Here is a 19,642-nt window from a genome sequence, read left to right as displayed (position 1 = left end):
TGCTGAGACGCGTTATTAATGTAGTGTTCATGTGCTGTGCTGGTGGGGCACTTGTAGGGCTGCTGAGACGCGTTATTAATGTAGTGTTCATGTGCTGTGCTGGTGGGGCACTTGTAGGGCTGCTGAGACGCGTTATTAATGTAGTGTTCATGTGCTGTGCTGGTGGGGCACTTTGTAGGGCTGCTGAGACGCGTTATTAATGTAGTGTTCATGTGCTGTGCTGGTGGGGCACTTGTAGGGCTGCTGAGACGTATTATTAATGTAGTGTTCATGTGCTGTGCTGGTGGGGCACTTGTAGGGCTGCTGAGACGCATTATTAATGTAGTGTTCATGTGCTGTGCTGGTGGTGCACTTGTAGGGCTGCTGAGGCGCATTATGTGACTGATGGGGCGAGTGGGTGTTTATACTAGTGACCCCACTATTATAGTCCCTGATATAAGTGACCTTATCTCCATTTGTTCTTATTACTCCCAGAGCTTTCTGAGCTGCCACTGACTCGTCTCGATTTCTCCTGTAACCATGTCGCCCGCATTCCGGTCTGTTACCGTCACCTGCAGCACCTTCAGACGGTCATACTGGACAACAATCCCCTGCAGTATCCACCTGCTCAGGTAGGTAAGAGGGCACCGTGTCACGCTCTAGGGGGAGGGTCATACTTATACATACCTTCTGTCTGTGACCCTGCAGGGGGAGGGACAGGCTCATAACTCCCTTCTGTCTGTGTCACCCAGCAGGGGGTGGGACAGGCTCATAGCTCCCTTCTGTCTGTGTCACACTGCAGGGTGAGGGCATGCTCATAGCTCCCTTCTGTCTGTGTCACTGTGTCACCCTGCAGGGGGAGGGGGAGGCTCATAGCTCCCTTCTGTCTGTGTCACTGTGTCACCCTGCAGGAGGAGGGACAGGCTCATAGCTCCCTTCTGTCTGTCACCCTGCAGGGGGTGGGACAGGCTCATAGCTCCCTTCTGTCTGTGTCACCCTGCAGGGGGTGGGACAGGCTCATAGCTCCCTTCTGTCTGTGTCACCCTGCGGGGGTGGGACAGGCTCATAGCTCCCTTCTGTCTGTATCACCCTGCAGGGGGAGGGACAGGCTCATAGCTCCCTTCTGTCTGTGTCACCCTGCAGGGGGAGGGGCAGGCTCATAGCTCCCTTCTGTCTGTGTCACTGTGTCACCCTGCAGGGGGAGGGACAGGCTCATAGCTCCCGTCGGTTTGTCACCCTGCAGGGGGAGGGCTCAGATTGATTTTGAGTGATTGTTACCCTGTAGGGGGAGGATCTGACTGTATGTGTCCTTTTATTTCTCTATCGTCCTAGTGGATGCTGGGGTTCCTGAAAGGACCATGGGGAATAGCGGCTCCGCAGGAGACAGGGCACAAAAAGTAAAGCTTTAGGATCAGGTGGTGTGCACTGGCTCCTCCCCCTATGACCCTCCTCCAAGCCTCAGTTAGATTTTTGTGCCCGGCCGAGAAGGGTGCAATCTAGGTGGCTCTCCTAAAGAGCTGCTTAGAAAAGTTTAGCTTAGGTTTTTTATTTTACAGTGAGTCCTGCTGGCAACAGGATCACTGCAACGAGGGACTTAGGGGAGAAGAAGTGAACTCACCTGCGTGCAGGATGGATTGGCTTCTTGGCTACTGGACATCAGCTCCAGAGGGACGATCACAGGTACAGCCTGGATGGTCACCGGAGCCTCGCCGCCGGCCCCCTTGCAGATGCTGAAACATGAAGAGGTCCAGAATCGGCGGCAGAAGACTCCTCAGTCTTCTTAAGGTAGCGCACAGCACTGCAGCTGTGCGCCATTTCCTCTCAGCACACTTCACACGGCAGTCACTGAGGGTGCAGGGCGCTGGGAGGGGGGCGCCCTGGGAGGCAAATGAAAACCTTTTTTGGCTAAAAATACCTCACATATAGCCTCCGGGGGCTATATGGAGATATTTAACCCCTGCCAGAATCCGTTAAGAGCGGGAGACGAGGCCGCCGAAAAAGGGGCGGGGCCTATCTCCTCAGCACACAGCGCCATTTTCCCTCACAGAAAGGCTGGAGGGAAGGCTCCCAGGCTCTCCCCTGCACTGCACTACAGAAACAGGGTTAAAACAGAGAGGGGGGGCACTAATTTGGCGTTAGAAATATATAAAAAAGATGCTATAAGGGAAAACACTTATATAAGGTTGTCCCTATATAATTATAGCGTTTTTGGTGTGTGCTGGCAAACTCTCCCTCTGTCTCTCCAAAGGGCTAGTAGGTCCTGTCCTCTATCAGAGCATTCCCTGTGTGTGTGCTGTGTGTCGGTACGTGTGTGTCGACATGTATGAGGACGATGTTGGTGAGGAGGCGGAGCAAATTGCCTGTAATGGTGATGTCACTCTCTAGGGAGTCGACACCGGAATGGATGGCTTATTTAGGGAATTACGTGATAATGTCAACACGCGCCAAGGTCGGTTGACGACATGAGACGGCCGACAAACAATTAGTACCGGTCCAGACGTCTCAAAAACACCGTCAGGGGTTTTAAAACGCCCGTTTACTTTAGTCGGTCGACACAGACACAGACAGGGACACTGAATCCAGTGTCGACGGTGAATAAACAAACGTATTCCTTATTAGGGCCACACGTTAAGGGCAATGAAGGAGGTGTTACATATTTCTGATACTACAAGTACCACAAAAGAGGGTATTATGTGGGATGTGAAAAAACTACCGTAGTTTTTCCTGAATCAGATAAATTAAATGAAGTGTGTGATGATGCGTGGGTTCCCCCCGATAGAAAATATGGGCGGTATACCCTTTCCCGCCAGAAGTTAGGGCGCGTTGGGGAACACCTCTTAGGGTGGATAAGGCGCTCACACGCTTATCAGAACAAGTGGCGGTACCGTCTATAGATAGGGCCGTCCTCAAGGAGCCAGCTGACAGGAGGCTGGAAAAATATCATAAAAAGTATATACACACATACTGGTGTTATACTGCGACCAGCGATCGCCTCAGCCTGGATGTGCAGAGCTGGGGTGGCTTGGTCGGATTCCCTGACTAAAAATATTGATACCCTTGACAGGGACAGTATTTTATTGACTATAGAGCATTTAAAGGATGCATTTCTATATATGCGAGATGCACAGAGGGATATTTGCACTCTGGCATCAAGAGTAAGTGCGATGTCCATATCTGCCAGAAGATGTTTATGGACACGACAGTGGTCAGGTGATGCAGATTCCAAACGGCACAAAGGTGTATTGCCGTATAAAGGAAGAGGAGTTATTTGGGGTCGGTCCATCGGACCTGGTGGCCACGGCAACTGCTGGAAAATCCACCGTTTTTACCCTAAGTCACATCTCTGCAGAAAAAGACACCGTCTTTTCAGCTTCAGTCCTTTCGTCCCTATAAGATCATATCTGCCCAGGGATAGAGGAAAGGGAAGAAGACTGCAGCAGGCAGCCCATTCCCAGGAACAGAAGCGTTCCACCGCTTCTGACAAGCTCTCAGCATGACGCTGAGACCGTACAGGACCCCTGGATCCTACAAGTAGTATCCCAGGGGTACAGATTGGAATGTCGAGACGTTTCCCCTGCGCAGGCTCCTGAAGTCTGCTTTACCAAGGTCTCCCTCCGACAAGGAGGCAGTATGGGAAACAATTCACGAGCTGTATTCCCAGCAGGTGATAATTAAATTACCCCTCCTACAACAAGAAAAGGGGTATTATTCCACACTATATTGTGGTACTGAAGCCAGAAGGCTAGGTGAGACCTATTCTAAATCTAAAAAAATTTGAACACTTACAAAGGTTCAAATCAAGATGGAGTCACTCAGAGCAGTGATAACGAACCGGGAAGAAGGGGACTATCTGGTGTCCCGAGACATCAGGGATGCTTACCTCCATGTCCCAAATTTGCCCTTATCACTAAGGGTACCTCAGGTTCGTGGTACAGAACTGTCACTATCAGTTTCAGACGCTGCCGTTTGGATTGTCCACGGCACCCCGGGTCTTTACCAAGGTAATGGCCGAAATGATGGTTCTTCTTCGAAGAAAAGGCGTCTTAATTATCCCTTACTTGGACGATCTCCTGATAAGGGCAAAGTCCAGGGAACAGTTGGAGGTCGGAGTAGCACTATCTCGGATACTGTTACAACAGCAGGGGTGGATTCTAAATATTCCAAAATCGCAGCTGATCCCGACAACAAGTCTCCTGTGCTTAGGGATGATTCTGGACACAGTCCAGAAAAAGGTGTTTCTCCCGGAAGAGAAAGCCAGGGAGTTATCCGAGCTAGTCAGGAACTTCCTAAAATCAGTGCATCATTGCACAAGGGCCATGGTAGAAAAATGGTGACTTCCTTCGAAGCAATTCCAGTCGGCAGATTTCATGCAAGAACTTTTCAGTGGGATCTGCTGGACAAATGGTCCGGATCGCATCTTCAGATGCATCAGCGGATAACCCTATATCCAAGGACAAGGGTGTCTCTCCTGTGGTGGTTACAGAGTGCTCATCTTCTAGAGGGCCGCAGATTCGGCATTCAGTTTTGGATGTTGGTGACCACGGAGGCCAGCCCGAGAGGCTGGGGAGCAGTCACACAAGGAAAAAATTTCCAGGGAGTGTGATCAAGTCTGGAGATTTTTCTCCACATAAATATAGCTAAGGGTAAATTTATAATGCTCTAAGCTTAGCAAGACCTCTGCTTCAAGGTCAGCCGGTATTGATCCAGTGAGATAAAACATCACGGCAGTCGCCCACGTAAATAGACAGGGCGGCACAAGAAGCAGGAGGGCAGTGGCAAAAACTGCAAGGACTTTTCGCTGGGCGGAAAATCATGTGATAGCACTGTCAGCAGTGTTTTCATTCCGGGAATGGAAACTGGGAAGCAGACTTCCTCAGTAGGCACGACCTCCACCCGGCAGAGTGGGAACTTCATGGGGAAGTTTTCCACATAATTGTAAACCGTTGGGAATTACCAAAGGTGGACATGATGGCGTCCCGTCTGAACAAAAAACGGGACAGGTATTGCGCCAGGTTAAGAGACCTTCAGGCAATAGCTGTGGACGTTCTGGTAACACCGTGGGTGTACCAGTCGGTGTATGTGTTCCATCCTCTGCTTTTCATACCTAAGGTACTGAGAATTATAAGACGTAGAGGAGTAAGAACTATACTCATGGCTCCGGATTGGCCAAGAAGGACTTGGTACCCGGAACTTCAAGAGATGCTCACAGAGGACTTATGGCCTCTGCCGCTAAGAAGGGACTTGTTTCAGCAAGTACCATGTCTGTTCCAAGACTTACCGCAGCTGCGTTTGACGGCATGGCGGTGGAACGCCGGATCCTAAGGGAAAAGGCATTCAGGAAGAGGTCATTCCTACCCTGGTCAAAGCCAGAAAGGAGGTGACCGCACAACATTATCACCACATGTGGCGAAAATATGTTGCGTGTTGTGAGGCCAGGAAGGCCCCACGAAGAAATTTCAACTCGGTCGATTCCTGCATTTCTTGCAAACAGGAGTGTCTATGGGCCTCAAATTGGGGTCCATTAAGGTTCAAATTTCGGCCCTGTCGATTTTTCTTCCAGAAAGAATTGGCTTCAGTTCCTGAAGTCCAGAAGTTTGTCAAGGGAGTATTGCATATACAACCCCCTTTTGTGCCTCCAGTGGCACTGTGGGATCTCAACGTAGTTCTGGGATTCCTCAAAACACATTGGTTTAAAACCAGTCAAATCTGTGGATTTGAAGCATCTCACATGAAAAGTGAACATGCTCTTGGACCTGGCCTGGACCAGGCGAGTGTCAAATTGGTGGTTTTTTTCTCAAAAAAGCCCATATCTGTTTGTCCATTCGGACAGGGCAGAGCTGCGGACTCGTCCCCAGTTCTCTCCCTAAGGTGGTGTCAGTGTTTCACCTGAACCAGCTTATTGTGGTGTCTTGCGCCTACTAGGGACTTGGAGGACTCCAAGTTGCTAGATGTGGTCAGGGCCCTGAAAATATAGGTTCCAGGACGGCTGGAGTCAGGAAAACTGACTTGCTGTTATCCTGTATGCACCCAACAAACTGGGTGCTCTTGCTTTTAAGCAGACTTTTGCTAGTTGGATGTGTAATACAATTCAGCTTGCACATTCTGTGGCAGGCCTGCCACAGCCAAAATATGTAAATGCCCATTCCACAAGGAAGGTGGGCTCATCTTGGGCGGCTGCCCGAGGGGTCTCGGCTTTACAACTTTGCCGAGCGGCTATTTAGTCAGGGGCAAACACGTTTGTAAAATCCTACAAATTTGATACCCTGGCTAAGGAGGACCTGGAGTTCTCTCATTCGGTGCTGCAGAGTCATCCGCACTCTCCCGCCCGTTTGGGAGCTTTGGTATAATCCCCATGGTCCTTTCAGGAACCCCAGCATCCACTAGGACGATAGAGAAAATAAGAATTTACTTACCGATAATTCTATTTCTCGGAGTCCGTAGTGGATGCTGGGCGCCCATCCCAAGTGCGGATTATCTGCATTACTTGTACATAGTTACAAAAATCGGGTTATTATTGTTGTGAGCCATCTTTTCAGAGGCTCCGCTGTTATCATACTGTTAACTGGGTTCAGATCACAGGTTGTACAGTGTGATTGGTGTGGCTGGTATGAGTCTTACCCGGGATTCATAAATCCTTCCTTATTGTGTACGCTCGTCCGGGCACAGTACCTAACTGAGGCTTGGAGGAGGGTCATAGGGGGAGGAGCCAGTGCACACCACCTGATCCTAAAGCTTTACTTTTTGTGCCCTGTCTCCTGCGGAGCCGCTATTCCCCATGGTCCTTTCAGGAACCCCAGCATCCACTACGGACTCCGAGAAATAGAATTATCGGTAAGTAAATTCTTATTTTTGTAGATCTGCCTTAAAGGGAAAGTTCACATATTTAAATACCTGAACATGGAGGCTTGCAGTAAACCTGCCGCAGACCTGGGGCATCTGGGAAAGCTGAGCCGCCCCACAAGCTTTACTACATGGTAAGTAATGTATCTCTGGTGATTCCTCGGGACGGTGTCTGTAGCCTGTCATGTCTGCTACAGTTCCATGTATTACATATCTGTGATGATATTAATCTAGTAGATCTTTACCTAGACGGGTGAGGGTGCATGTAGGGCGTCTGTCACTATAAAACTGCACTACGGGGTTTATGTACTAAGCCTTGCAGAGAGAGGTAAAGCACCAGCCAATCAGCTCCTGACTGTCATGTTACAGGCTGTGTTTGGTATGTGACAGGAGCTGGTTGGTACTTTATCTCTCTCACAGGCTTTAGTGCATAGACCCAGAAGTCTGCAGTGGGGCAGCGTGACGTTATTGGGGGTGTGTGGCTGTTCTTACAGAGGCCATGCCTCCCCCGCGTGTGCCCGCAGTCAGGCAGGGACGTTGCTTTACGCTGTATATTATGTTGGCTGTTGGGTATGACCGGTTCTTCTCTCCCCACCAGCCTCACCGATGACCTGTTTTCCTCTCGTGGCCTGGACTCCGGCTTCAATAGCGTGGACAGTGGCAGCAAGCGGTGGTCTGGCAATGAGGTGTGTGTATATGACGGTCCGCAATACTGCCCGCAGAGCTGGTGGGGTGTGACTTACCGTAGAGTAAACTGACTCTTGACTAAGCAAGCCGTATATGTGGCACCTTGGGGTTAGACGAGGCATCCTGGAGTGTGGCGCTTACTCCCCCTATATAGCCCCTCCCCTCAGGGTACTTTCTCTGACGTCCTAAGTGGATGCTGGGGACTCCGTAAGGACCATGGGGAATAGCGGCTCCGTAGGAGACAGGGCACAAAAGTAAAAGCTTTAGGATCAGGTGGTGTGCACTGGCTCCTCCCCCTATGACCCTCCTCCAAGCCTCAGTTAGGTTTTTGTGCCCGGCCGAGAAGGGTGCAATCTAGGTGGCTCTCCTAAAGAGCTGCTTAGAGTAAAAGTTTTGTTAGGTTTTTTTATTTTCAGTGAGTCCTGCTGGCAACAGGCTCACTGCAACGAGGGACTTAGGGGAGAAGAAGTGAACTCACCTGCGTGCAGGATGGATTGGCTTCTTAGGCTACTGGACACTAGCTCCAGAGGGACGATCACAGGTACAGCCTGGATGGGTCACCGGAGCCGCTCCGCCGACCCCCTTGCAGATGCTGAAGAGAGAAGAGGTCCAGAAATCGGCGGCTGAAGACTTCCCAGTCTTCTTAAGATAGCGCACAGCACGGCAGCTGTGCGCCATTGCTCTCAGCACACTTCACACCAACGGTCACTGAGGGTGCAGGGCGCTGGGGGGGGCGCCCTGGGCAGCAATGAAAGTACCTATGCTGGCTAAAAATACATCACATATAGCCTCTGGGGCTATATGGATGTATTTAACCCCTGCCAGGTTGTCAGAAAAACGGGAGAAGAAGCCCGCCGAAAAGGGGGCGGGGCCTATTCTCAGCACACAGCGCCATTTTCCTACACAGCTCCGCTGCTAGGAAGGCTCCCAGGCTCTCCCCTGCACTGCACTACAGAAACAGGGTTAAAACAGAGAGGGGGGGCATTTTATGTGGCGATATTATAATATATTAAGATGCTATAAGGGAAAACACTTATATAAGGTTGTCCCTGTATAATTATAGCGTTTTGGTGTGTGCTGGCAAACTCTCCCTCTGTCTCCCCAAAGGGCTAGTGGGGTCCTGTCCTCTATCAGAGCATTCCCTGTGTGTGTGCTGTGTGTCGGTACGTGTGTGTCGACATGTATGAGGACGATGTTGGTGAGGCGGCGGAGAAATTGCCTGTAATGGTGATGTCACTCTCTAGGGAGTCGACACCGGAATGGATGGCTTATTTAGGGAATTACGTGATAATGTCAACACGCTGCAAGGTCGGTTGACGACATGAGACGGCCGGCAAACCAATTAGTACCTGTCCAGGCGTCTCAAACACCGTCAGGGGCTTTAAAACGCCCATTACCTCAGTCGGTCGACACAGACACGGACACTGACTCCAGTGTCGACGGTGAAGAAACAAACGTATTTTCCATTAGGGCCACACGTTACATGTTAAGGGCAATGAAGGAGGTGTTACATATTTCTGATACTACAAGTACCACAAAAAAGGGTATTATGTGGGGTGTGAAAAAACTACCTGTAGTTTCTCTGACGTCCTAGTGGATGCTGGGAACTCCGTAAGGACCATGGGGAATAGCGGCTCCGCAGGAGTCTGGGCACATCTAAAGAAAGCTTGGTGTGCACTGGCTCCTCCCCCTATGACCCTCCTCCAAGCCTCAGTTAGATCTCTGTGCCCGAACGAGAAGGGTACACACTAGGGGCTCTCCTGAGCTCTTTGTGAAAGTTTTAGTTTAGGTTTATTATTTTCAGTGAGACCTGCTGGCAACAGGCTCACTGCATCGAGGGACTAAGGGGAGAAGAAGCGAACTCACCTGCGTGCAGAGTGGATTGGGCTTCTTGGCTACTGGACATTAGCTCCAGAGGGACGATCACAGGTTCAGCCTGGATGGGTCCCGGAGCCGCGCCGCCGGCCCCCTTACAGAGCCAGAAGAGCGAAGAGGTCCGGAAAATCGGCGGCAGAAGACGATCCTGTCTTCAGATAAGGTAGCGCACAGCACCGCAGCTGTGCGCCATTGCTCTCAGCACACTTCACACTCCGGTCACTGAGGGTGCAGGGCGCTGGGGGGGCAGCGCCCTGAGACGCAATAAATCGATAAAAACCTTATATGGCTAAAATAAATGCATCACATATAACTCCTGGGCTATATGGATGCATTTAACCCCTACCAAAACATACAGAAAAACGGATGATAAGGACGCCGAGAAAGGGGCGGAGCCTATCTCCTCAGCACACTGGCGCCATTTTCCCTCACAGCTCCGTTGGAGGGAAGCTCCCTGGCTCTCCCCTGCAGTCACTACACTACAGAAAGGGTTTAAAAAAAAGAGAGGGGGGGCACTAATTAGGCGCAGTATAAACAATACAGCAGCTATAAGGGGAAAAACACTTATATAAGGTTATCCCTGTATATATATAGCGCTCTGGTGTGTGCTGGCAAACTCTCCCTCTGTCTCCCCAAAGGGCTAGTGGGGTCCTGTCCTCTATCAGAGCATTCCCTGTGTGTGTGCTGTGTGTCGGTACGTTTGTGTCGACATGTATGAGGAGAAAAATGATGTGGAGACGGAGTAGAGTGTCTGTAATAGTGTTGTCACCCCCTAGGGGGTCGACACCTGAGTGGATGTACTGTTGAAATTGCGTGACAGTGTCAGCTTTGTATTAAAGACAGTGGTTGACATGAGACAGCCGGCTACTCAGCTTGTGCATGTCCAGACGTCTCATACAGGGGCTCTAAAGCGCCCGTTACCTCAGATACAGACGCCGACACGGATACTGACTCCTGTGTCGACGGTGAAGAGACAACCGTGATTTCCAATAGGGCCACACATTGCATGATTGAGGCAATGGAAAATGTTTACACTTTTCTGATAATATGAATACCACCAAAAAAGGGGTATTATGTTTGGTGAGGAAAAACTTCCTGTAGTTTTCCTGAATCTGAGAAATAAAATGCGTGGGTTTCCCCCCGATAACAATTGATAATTTCTAAAAAGTTATTGGCAGTATACCTTTTCCCGCCAGAGGTTAGGGTGCGTTGGGAAACACCCCCTAGGGGGGATAAGGCGCTCACACGCTTGTAAGAACAAGGGCTCTATCCTCTCCTGAGATGGCCGCCCTTAAGGATCCTGCTGATAGAAAGCAGGAGGGTATCCTAAAATGTATTTACACACATACTGGTGTTATACTGCGACCAGCAATCGCCTCAGCCTGGATGTGCAGTGCTGGGTTGGCGTGGTCGGATTCCCTGACTGGAAATATTGATATCCTAGACAAGGACAGTATATTATTGCCTATAGAGCAATTAAAAGATGCATCTCTATATATGCATGATGCACAGCGGAATATTTGCCGACTGGCATCAAGTATAAGTGCGTTGTCCAATTCTACCAGTAAAGTGGTCAGGTGATGCGGATTCCAAACGGCATTTGGAAGTATTGCCTTAAAAAAAGGGGATGTACCCCTGGTCGCCTCTCAAAATAAGACGCCGTATTATCAGGCGCAGTCCTGGTTGGCAAGCGGACAAAAGGGTTCCTCTTTTCTGCACGTGACAGAGGGAGAGGAAAATGGCTGCAGAGATCAGCCAGTTCCCAGGAACAGAAACCCTTTTCTGCCTCTGCCAAGCCCTCAGTATGACGCTAGGGCTTTACAAGTTCAGGCACGGTGGGGGCCCGTTCTCAATGAATTTCAGTGCGCAGTGAGCTCACTCGCAAGTAGACCCCTGGATCCTTCAGGTAATATTTTCAGGGGTACAAATTGGAATTCGAGACGTATTCCCCTCGCCGTTTCCAAAAGTCTGTTTTACCGACGTCTCCCGCTGACAGGGAGGCAGTTTTGGAAGCCATTCACAAGCTGTATTCCCAGCAGGTGATAATTAAGGTACCCCTCCTGCAACAGGGAACGGGGTATTATTCCACACTATTGTGGTACCGAAGCCAGACTGCTCGGTGAGACCGATTTTAAAATCTAAAATCTAAAATCTTTGAACACTTACATACAGAGGTTCAAATTCAAAATTGAGTCACTCAGAGCAGTGATTGCAAACCTGGAAGAAGGGGACTACATGATGTCTCGGGACATCAAGGATGCTTACCTTCATGTCAAAATTTACCCTTCTCACCAAGGGTATCTCAGGTGGTGGTACAGAACTGTCACTATCAGTTCAGACGCTGCCGTAGGGATGGTCCACGGCACCCCGGGTCTTTACTGAAGTAATGACCGAAATGATGATATTCCTTCGAAGGAAGGGAATTTTAGTTATCCTTTACTTGGACGATTCCCTGATAAGGGTAAGATCCAGGGAACAGTTGGAGATCGGTGTAGCACTATCTCAGGTAGTGTTGCGGCAGCACGATTGGATTCTCAATATTCCAAATTCGCAGCTGGTTCCGACGACTTGTCTTCTGTTCCTAGGGATGATCCTGGACACAGTCCAGAAAGAAGGTGTTTCTCCCGGAGGAGAAAGCCAGGGAGTTATCCGAGCTAGTCAGGAACCTCCTAAAACCGAACCAAGTCTCAGTGCATCAATGCACAAGGGTTCTGGGTAAAAATGGTGGCTTCCTACGAAGCAATCCCATTCGGCAGATTCCACGCAAGACTTTCCAGTGGAACCTACTGGACAAATGTTCCGGGTCGCATCTTCAGATGCATCAGCGGATAACCCTGTCACCAGGGACAAGGGTATCCCTCCTGTGGTGGTTGCAGAGTGCTCATCTTCTAGAGGGCCGCAGATTCGGCATTCAGGACTGGGTCCTGGTGACCACGGATGCCAGCCTGCGAGGCTGGGGAGCAGTCACACAGGGAAGGAATATCCAGGGCTTATGGTCAAGCCTGGAGACATCACTTCACATAAATATCCTGAAGCTAAGGGACATTTACAATGCTCTAAGCTTAGCAAGACCTCTGCTTCAAGGACAGCCGGTGTTGATCCAGTCGGACAACATTACGGCAGTCACCCACGTAAACAGACACGGTGCCACAAGAAGCAGGAGGGCAATGGCAGAAGCTGCAAGGATTCTTCGCTGGGCGAAAAACCATGCGATAGCACTGTCAGCAGTTTTCATTCCGGGAGTGGACAACTGGGAAGCAGACTTCCTCAGCACGACCTCCACCCGGGAGAGTGGGGACTTCACTCAGAAGTCTTCCACATGATTATAAACCGTTGGGAAAAACTCGACAGGTATTGCGCCAGGTCAAGGGACCCTCAGGCAATAGCTGTAGATGCTCTGGTAACACCGTGGGTGTACCAATCAGTGTATGTGTTCCCTCCTCTGCCTCTCATACCCAAGGTACTGAGATTGATAAGATGGAGAGGAGTAAGCACTATATTAGTGGCTCCGGATTGGCCAAGATGGACTTGGTAACCGGAACTTCAAGAGATGCTCACGGAGGATCCGTGGCCTCTACCTCTAAGAAGGGACCTGCTTCAGCGGGGACCTTGTCTGTTCCAAGACTTGCCGCGGCTGCGTTGACGGCATGGCGGTTGAACGCCGGATCCTGAAGGAAAAAGGCATTCCGGATGAAGTCATCCCTATCCTGATCAAGGCCGGGAAGGATGTAACCGCAAAACATTATCACCGCATTTGGCGAAAATATGTTGCGTGGTGCGAGGCCAGTAAGGCTCGACGGAGGAAATTCAACTGGGTCGATTCCTACATTTCCTGCAAACATGAGTATCTATGGGCCTGAAATTGGGGTCCATTAAGGTTCAAATTTCGGCTCTGTCGATTTTCTTCCAAAAAAGAACTAGCTTCAGTCCCTGAAGTTCAGACGTTTGTTAAAGGGGTACTGCATATACAGCCTCCTTTTGTGCCTTCAGTGGCACTTTGGGATCTCAAGGTGGTTTTTGGGTTCCAAAAGTCACATTGGTTTGACCCACTTAAATCTGTGGAGTTAAAATATCTCACAGAAAAAGTGGTCATGCTGTTGGCTCTGGCCTGGGCCAGGCGCGTGTCAGAATTGGTGGCTTTATCCTGTAAAAGCCCTTATCTGATTTTCCATTCGGACAGGGCGGAATTGAGGACTCGTCCTCAGTTTCTCCCTAAGGTGGTTTCAGCGTTCACCTGAACCAAACCTATTGTGGTGCCTGCGGCTACTAGGGACTTGGAGGACTCCAAGTTGCTAGACGTTGTCAGGACCCGGAAAATATATGTTTCCAGGACGGCTGGAGTCAGGAAATCTGACTCGCTGTTTATACTGTATGCACCCAACTAGCTGGGTGCTCCTGCTTCTAAGCAGACTATTGCTCGTTGGATTTGTAGTACAATTCAGCTTGCACATTCTGTGGCAGGCCTGCCACAGCCAAAATCTGTAAAAGCCCATTCCACAAGGAAGGTGGGCTCATCTTGGGCGGCTGCCCGAGGGGTCTCGGCTTTACAACTTTGCCGAGCAGTTACTTGGTCAGGAGCAAATACATTTGTAAAATTCTACAAATTTGATACCCTGGCTGAGGAGGACCGGGAGTTCTCTCATTGGGTGCTGCAGAGTCATCCGCACTCTCCCGCCCGTTTGGGAGCTTTGGTATAATCCCCATGGTCCTTACGGAGTTCCCAGCATCCACTAGGACGTCAGAGAAAATAAGAAGTTACTTACCGATAATTCTATTTCTCGTAGTCCGTAGTGGATGCTGGGCGCCCATCCCTAGTGCGGATTGTCTGCAATACTGGTACATAATTATTGTTACCAAAAAAATTTGGGTTATTGCTGTAGTGAGCCATCTTTTCTAGAGGCTCCTCTATTATCATGCTGTTAACTGGGTTCAGATCACAAGTTGTACAGTGTGATTGGTGTGGCTGGTTTGAGTCTTACCCGGGATTCAAAATCCTTCCTTATTGTGTACGCTCGTCCGGGCACAGTATCCTAACTGAGGCTTGGAGGAGGGTCATAGGGGGAGGAGCCAGTGCACACCAGGTGATCCTAAAGCTTTCTTTAGATGTGCCCAGACTCCTGCGGAGCCGCTATTCCCCATGGTCCTTACGGAGTTCCCAGCATCCACTACGGACTACGAGAAATAGAATTATCGGTAAGTAAATTCTTATTTTTTCCTGAATCAGATAAATTAAATGAAGTGTGTGATGATGCGTGGGTTTCCCCCGATAGAAAATTATTGGCGTTATACCCTTTCCCGCCAGAAGTTAGGGCGCGTTGGGAAACACCCCCTAGGGTGGATAAGGCGCTCACACGCTTATCAAAAAACGTGGCGTTACCGTCTCCAGATACGGCCGCCCTCAAGGAGCCAGCTGATAGGAGGCTGGAAAATATCCTAAAAAGTATATACACACATACTGGTGTTATACTGCGACCAGCGATCGCCTAAGCCTGGATGTGCAGCGCTGGAGTGGCTTGGTCGGATTCCCTGACTGAAAATATTGATACCCGTGACAGGGACAGTATTTTATTGACTATAGAGCATTTAAAGGATGCATTTCTATATATGCGAGATGCACAGAGGGATATTTGCACTCTGGCATCAAGAGTAAGTGCGATGTCCATGTCTGCCAGTAGATGTTTATGGACACGACAGTGGTCAGGTGATGCAGATTCCAAACGGCACATGGAAGTATTGCCGTATAAAGGGGAGGAGTTATTTGGGGTCGGTCCATCGGACCTGGTGGCCACGGCAACAGCTGGAAAATCCACCTTTTTTACCCCAAGTCACATCTCAGCAGAAAAAGACACCGTCTTTTCAGCCTCAGTCCTTTCGTCCCCATAAGGGCAAGTGGGCAAAAGGCCAGTCATATCTGCCCAGGGGTAGAGGAAAGGGAAGAAGACTGCAGCAGGCAGCCCCTTCCCAGGAACAGAAGCCCTCCACCGCTTCTGCCAAGTCCTCAGCATGACGCTGGGGCCGTACAAGCGGACTCAGGTGCGGTGGGGGGGTCGTCTCAAGAGTTTCAGCGCGCAGTGGGCTCACTCGCAAGTGGACCCCTGGATCCTACAAGTAGTATCCCAGGGGTACAGATTGGAAATTCGAGACGTCTCCCCCTCGCAGGTTCCTGAAGTCTGCTTTACCAACGTCTCCCCCCGACAGGGAGGCGGTATTGGAAGCCATTCACAAGCTGTATTCCCAGCAGGTGATAATCAAAGTACCCCTCCTACAACAAGGAAAGGGGTATTATTCCACACTATATTGTGGTACTGAAGCCAGACGGCTCGGTGAGACCTATTCTAAATCTGAAATCTTTGAACACTTACAAAGGTTCAAATCAAGATTGAGTCACTCAGAGCAGTGATAGCGAACCAGGAAGAAGGGGACTATATGGTGTCCCTGGACATCAAGGATGCTTACCTCCATGTCCCAATTTGCCCTTCTCACCAAGGGTACCTCAGGTTCGTGGTACAGAACTGTCACTATCAGTTTCAGACGCTGCCGTTTGGATTGTCCACGGCACCCCGGGTCTTTACCAAGGTAATGGCCGAAATGATGATTCTTCTTCAAAGAAAAGGCGTCTTAATTATCCCTTACTTGGACGATCTCCTGATAAGGGCAAGGTCCAGAGAACAGTTGGAGGTCGGAGTAGCACTATCTCAAGTAGTTCTACGACAGCACGGGTGGATTCTAAATATTCCAAAATCGCAGCTGATTCCGACGACACGTCTGCTGTTCCTAGGGATGATTCTGGACACAGTCCAGAAAAAGGTGTTTCTCCCGGAGGAGAAAGCCAGGGAGTTATCCGAGCTAGTCAGAAACCTCCTAAAACCAGGCCAAGTGTCAGTGCATCAATGCACAAGAGTCCTGGGAAAAATGGTGGCTTCTTACGAAGCGATTGCATTCGGCAGATTTCACGCAAGAATTTTTCAGTGGGATCTGCTGGACGAATGGTCCGGATCGCATCTTCAGATGCATCAGCGGATAATCCTGTCTCCAAGGACAAGGGTGTCTCTTCTGTGGTGGCTGCAGAGTGCTCATCTACTAGAGGGCAGCAGATTCGGCATTCAGGACTGGGTCCTGGTGACCACGGATGCCAGCCTGAGAGGCTGGGGAGCAGTCACACAGGGAAGAAATTTCCAAGGAGTGTGGTCAAGTCTGGAGACTTCTCTCCACATAAATATACTGGAGCTAAGGGCAATTTACAATGCTCTGAGCCTAGGAAGACCTCTGCTTCAAAGTCAACCGGTGCTGATCCAGTCGGACAACATCACGGCAGTCGCCCACGTAAACAGACAGGGCGGCACAAGAAGCAGGAGGGCAATGGCAGCAAGGATTCTTCGCTGGGCGAAAAATCATGTGATAACACTGTCAGCGGTGTTCATTCCGGGAGTGGACAACTGGGAAGCAGACTTCCTCAGCAGGCACGACCTCCACCCGGGAGAGTGGGGACTTCATCTGGAAGTCTTCCACATGATTGTGAACCGTTGGGAAAGACCAAAGGTGGACATGATGGCGTCCCGTCTGAACAAAAAACTGGACAGGTATTGCGCCAGGTCAAGAGACCCTCAGGCAATAGCTGGGACGCTCTGGTAACACAGTGGGTGTACCAGTCGGTGTATGTGTTCCCTCCTCTGCCTCTCATACCCAAGGTACTGAGAATTATAAGACGGAGAGGAGTAAGAACTATACTCGTGGCTCCGGATTGGCCAAGAAGGACTTGGTACCCGGAACTTCAAGAGATACTAAGAAGGGACTTGCTTCAGCAAGGATCATGTCTGTTCCAAGACTTACCGCGGCTGCGTTTGACGGCATGGCGGTTGAACGCCGGATCCTAAGGGAAAAGGCATTCCGGAAGAGGTCATCCCTACCCTGGTCAGAGCCAGGAAGGAGGTGACCGCACAACATTATCACCGCATTTGGCGAAAATATGTTGCATGGTGTGAGGCCAGGAAGGCCCCCACGGAGGAATTTCAACTCGGTCGATTCCTGCATTTCCTGCAAACAGGAGTGTCTATGGGCCTCAAATTGGGGTCCATTAAGGTTCAAATTTTGGCCCTGTCGATTTTCTTCCTGAAAGAATTGGCTTCAGTTCCTGAAGTCCAGAAGTTTGTCAAGGGAGTACTGCATATACAACCCCCTTTTGTGCCTCCAGTGGCACTGTGGGATCTCAACGTAGTTCTGGGATTCCTCAAATCACATTGGTTTAAACCGCTCAAATCTGTGGATTTGAAATATCTCACATGGAAAGTGACCATGCTGTTGGCCCTGGCCTCGGCCAGGCGAGTGTCAGAATTGGCGGCTTTGTCTCACAAAAGCCCATATCTGATTGTCCATTCGGACAGGGCAGAGCTGCGGACTCGTCCCCAGTTTCTCCCTAAGGTGGTGTCAGCGTTTCACCTGAACCAGCTTATTGTGGTACCTGCGGCTACTAGGGACTTGGAGGACTCCAAGTTGCTAGATGTTGTCAGGGCCCTGAAAATATAGGTTTCCAGGACGGCTGGAGTCAGGAAAACTGACTTGCTGTTATCCTGTATGCACCCAACAAACTGGGTGCTCTTGCTTCTAAGCAGACGATTGCTAGTTGGATGTGTAGTACAATTCAGCTTGCACATTCTGTGGCAGGCCTGCCACAGCCAAAATATGTAAATGCCCATTCCACAAGGAAGGTGGGCTCATCTTGGGCGGCTGCCCGAGGGGTCTCGGCTTTACAACTTTGCCGAGCTGCTACTTGGTCAGGGGCAAACACGTTTGCAAAATTCTACAAATTTGATACCCTGGCTGAGGAGGACCTGGAGTTCTCTCATTGGGTGCTGCAGAGTCATCCGCACTCTCCCGCCCGTTTGGGAGCTTTGGTATAATCCCCATGGTCCTTACGGAGTCCCCAGCATCCACTTAGGACGTCAGAGAAAATAAGAATTTACTTACCGATAATTCTATTTCTCGTAGTCCGTAGTGGATGCTGGGCGCCCATCCCAAGTGCGGATTGTCTGCAATACTTGTACATAGTTATTGTTACAAAAATCGGGTTATTATTGTTGTGAGCCATCTTTTCAGAGGCTCCGCTGTTATCATGCTGTTAACTGGGTTCAGATCACAGGTTGTACAGTGTGATTGGTGTGGCTGGTATGAGTCTTACCCGGGATTCAAAATCCTTCCTTATTGTGTACGCTCGTCCGGGCACAGTATCCTAACTGAGGCTTGGAGGAGGGTCATAGGGGGAGGAGCCAGTGCACACCAGGTGATCCTAAAGCTTTTACTTTTGTGCCCTGTCTCCTGCGGAGCCGCTATTCCCCATGGTCCTTACGGAGTCCCCAGCATCCACTACGGACTACGAGAAATAGAATTATCGGTAAGTAAATTCTTATTTTTACCTAATTGCCCCAAGGAACAGGACCCCTCTGCGCCAGGGACGTCCATGGTATCTGCAGTTATTACTCGAGTTACTGATGCTATCAGCGGGCACCGCGTCCCCAATCCTTTATGTTCCTCACCTGTGTTACATAGAGGGGACGGAGGTACTGCATTCTGTGCACTAAGGTGCGATTCTACACAGTGGCGTAATATACAGTAAATCCGGTTGTCTCTCAGTCCGCAGATGAGCAGTCGGACCTTTCCTTCAGAGTTTCCAGTCTGAGCAAAGACACCCGGCAGTTCAGAGAGAAGGTCAACGGCGGAGGTAAGTGACAGCGTATAGGTGACTCGTCTGTGGTTCTACTGCCGACCTCTACATTTAAAATAGACCTCCTTGCTGCAGCCTACCGGCAAGTCCCACATCGGCTATTCTCTTGCTTGCACCACCAAATAATCAGGGTACCAGCTGTAAGGAAAAGTCCCGCATCGGCTATTCTCTGCTTGCTCCACCAAATAATCAGGGTACCAGCTGTAAGGAAAAGTCCCGCATCGGCTATTCTCTGCTTGCACCACCAAATAATCAGGGTACTAGCTGTAAGGAAAAATCCCGCATCGGCTATACTCTGCTTGCTCCACCAAATAATCAGGGTACCAGCTGTAAGGAAAAGTCCCGCATTGGCTATTTTCTGCTTGCTCCACCAAATAATCAGGGTACCAGCTGTAAGGACTCGCAGAGGCGGCGTAATGCCTGCGCGTTAGGAAATGTTCTATACCCTGGAATCCATCGTCCGTCTCGCAGTCTGATCCCACGTCTCTCTTGTGCAGTATAGAAGACCTTTCCTAACCGGCAGTATACAGACGGAAAGTCACA

At 50.0% G+C, this 19,642-nt stretch overlaps 1 protein-coding gene across 3 annotated transcripts in view; it reads left to right on the top strand.

Annotated features, from left to right (window-relative positions):
- LRCH4 (leucine rich repeats and calponin homology domain containing 4) overlaps window positions 1-19,642 on the top strand; it is a 129,440-nt gene that overhangs the window by 41,782 nt on the left and 68,016 nt on the right. For all 3 annotated transcript variants that reach the window (XM_063930709.1, XM_063930708.1, XM_063930707.1), the window contains exons 5-8: window positions 475-611; window positions 6,835-6,953; window positions 7,418-7,505; window positions 19,009-19,096. In XM_063930709.1, coding sequence (XP_063786779.1) covers window positions 475-611; window positions 6,835-6,953; window positions 7,418-7,505; window positions 19,009-19,096 — 432 coding nt within the window. The remainder of the gene's footprint in view (window positions 1-474; window positions 612-6,834; window positions 6,954-7,417; window positions 7,506-19,008; window positions 19,097-19,642) is intronic.

Source organism: Pseudophryne corroboree, chromosome 6, assembly GCF_028390025.1.
Source record: "Pseudophryne corroboree isolate aPseCor3 chromosome 6, aPseCor3.hap2, whole genome shotgun sequence".
NCBI lineage: Eukaryota > Metazoa > Chordata > Amphibia > Anura > Myobatrachidae > Pseudophryne > Pseudophryne corroboree.
Note: the sequence above shows the minus strand (reverse complement) of the source record. Positions and strands in the feature narration are given on the sequence as shown.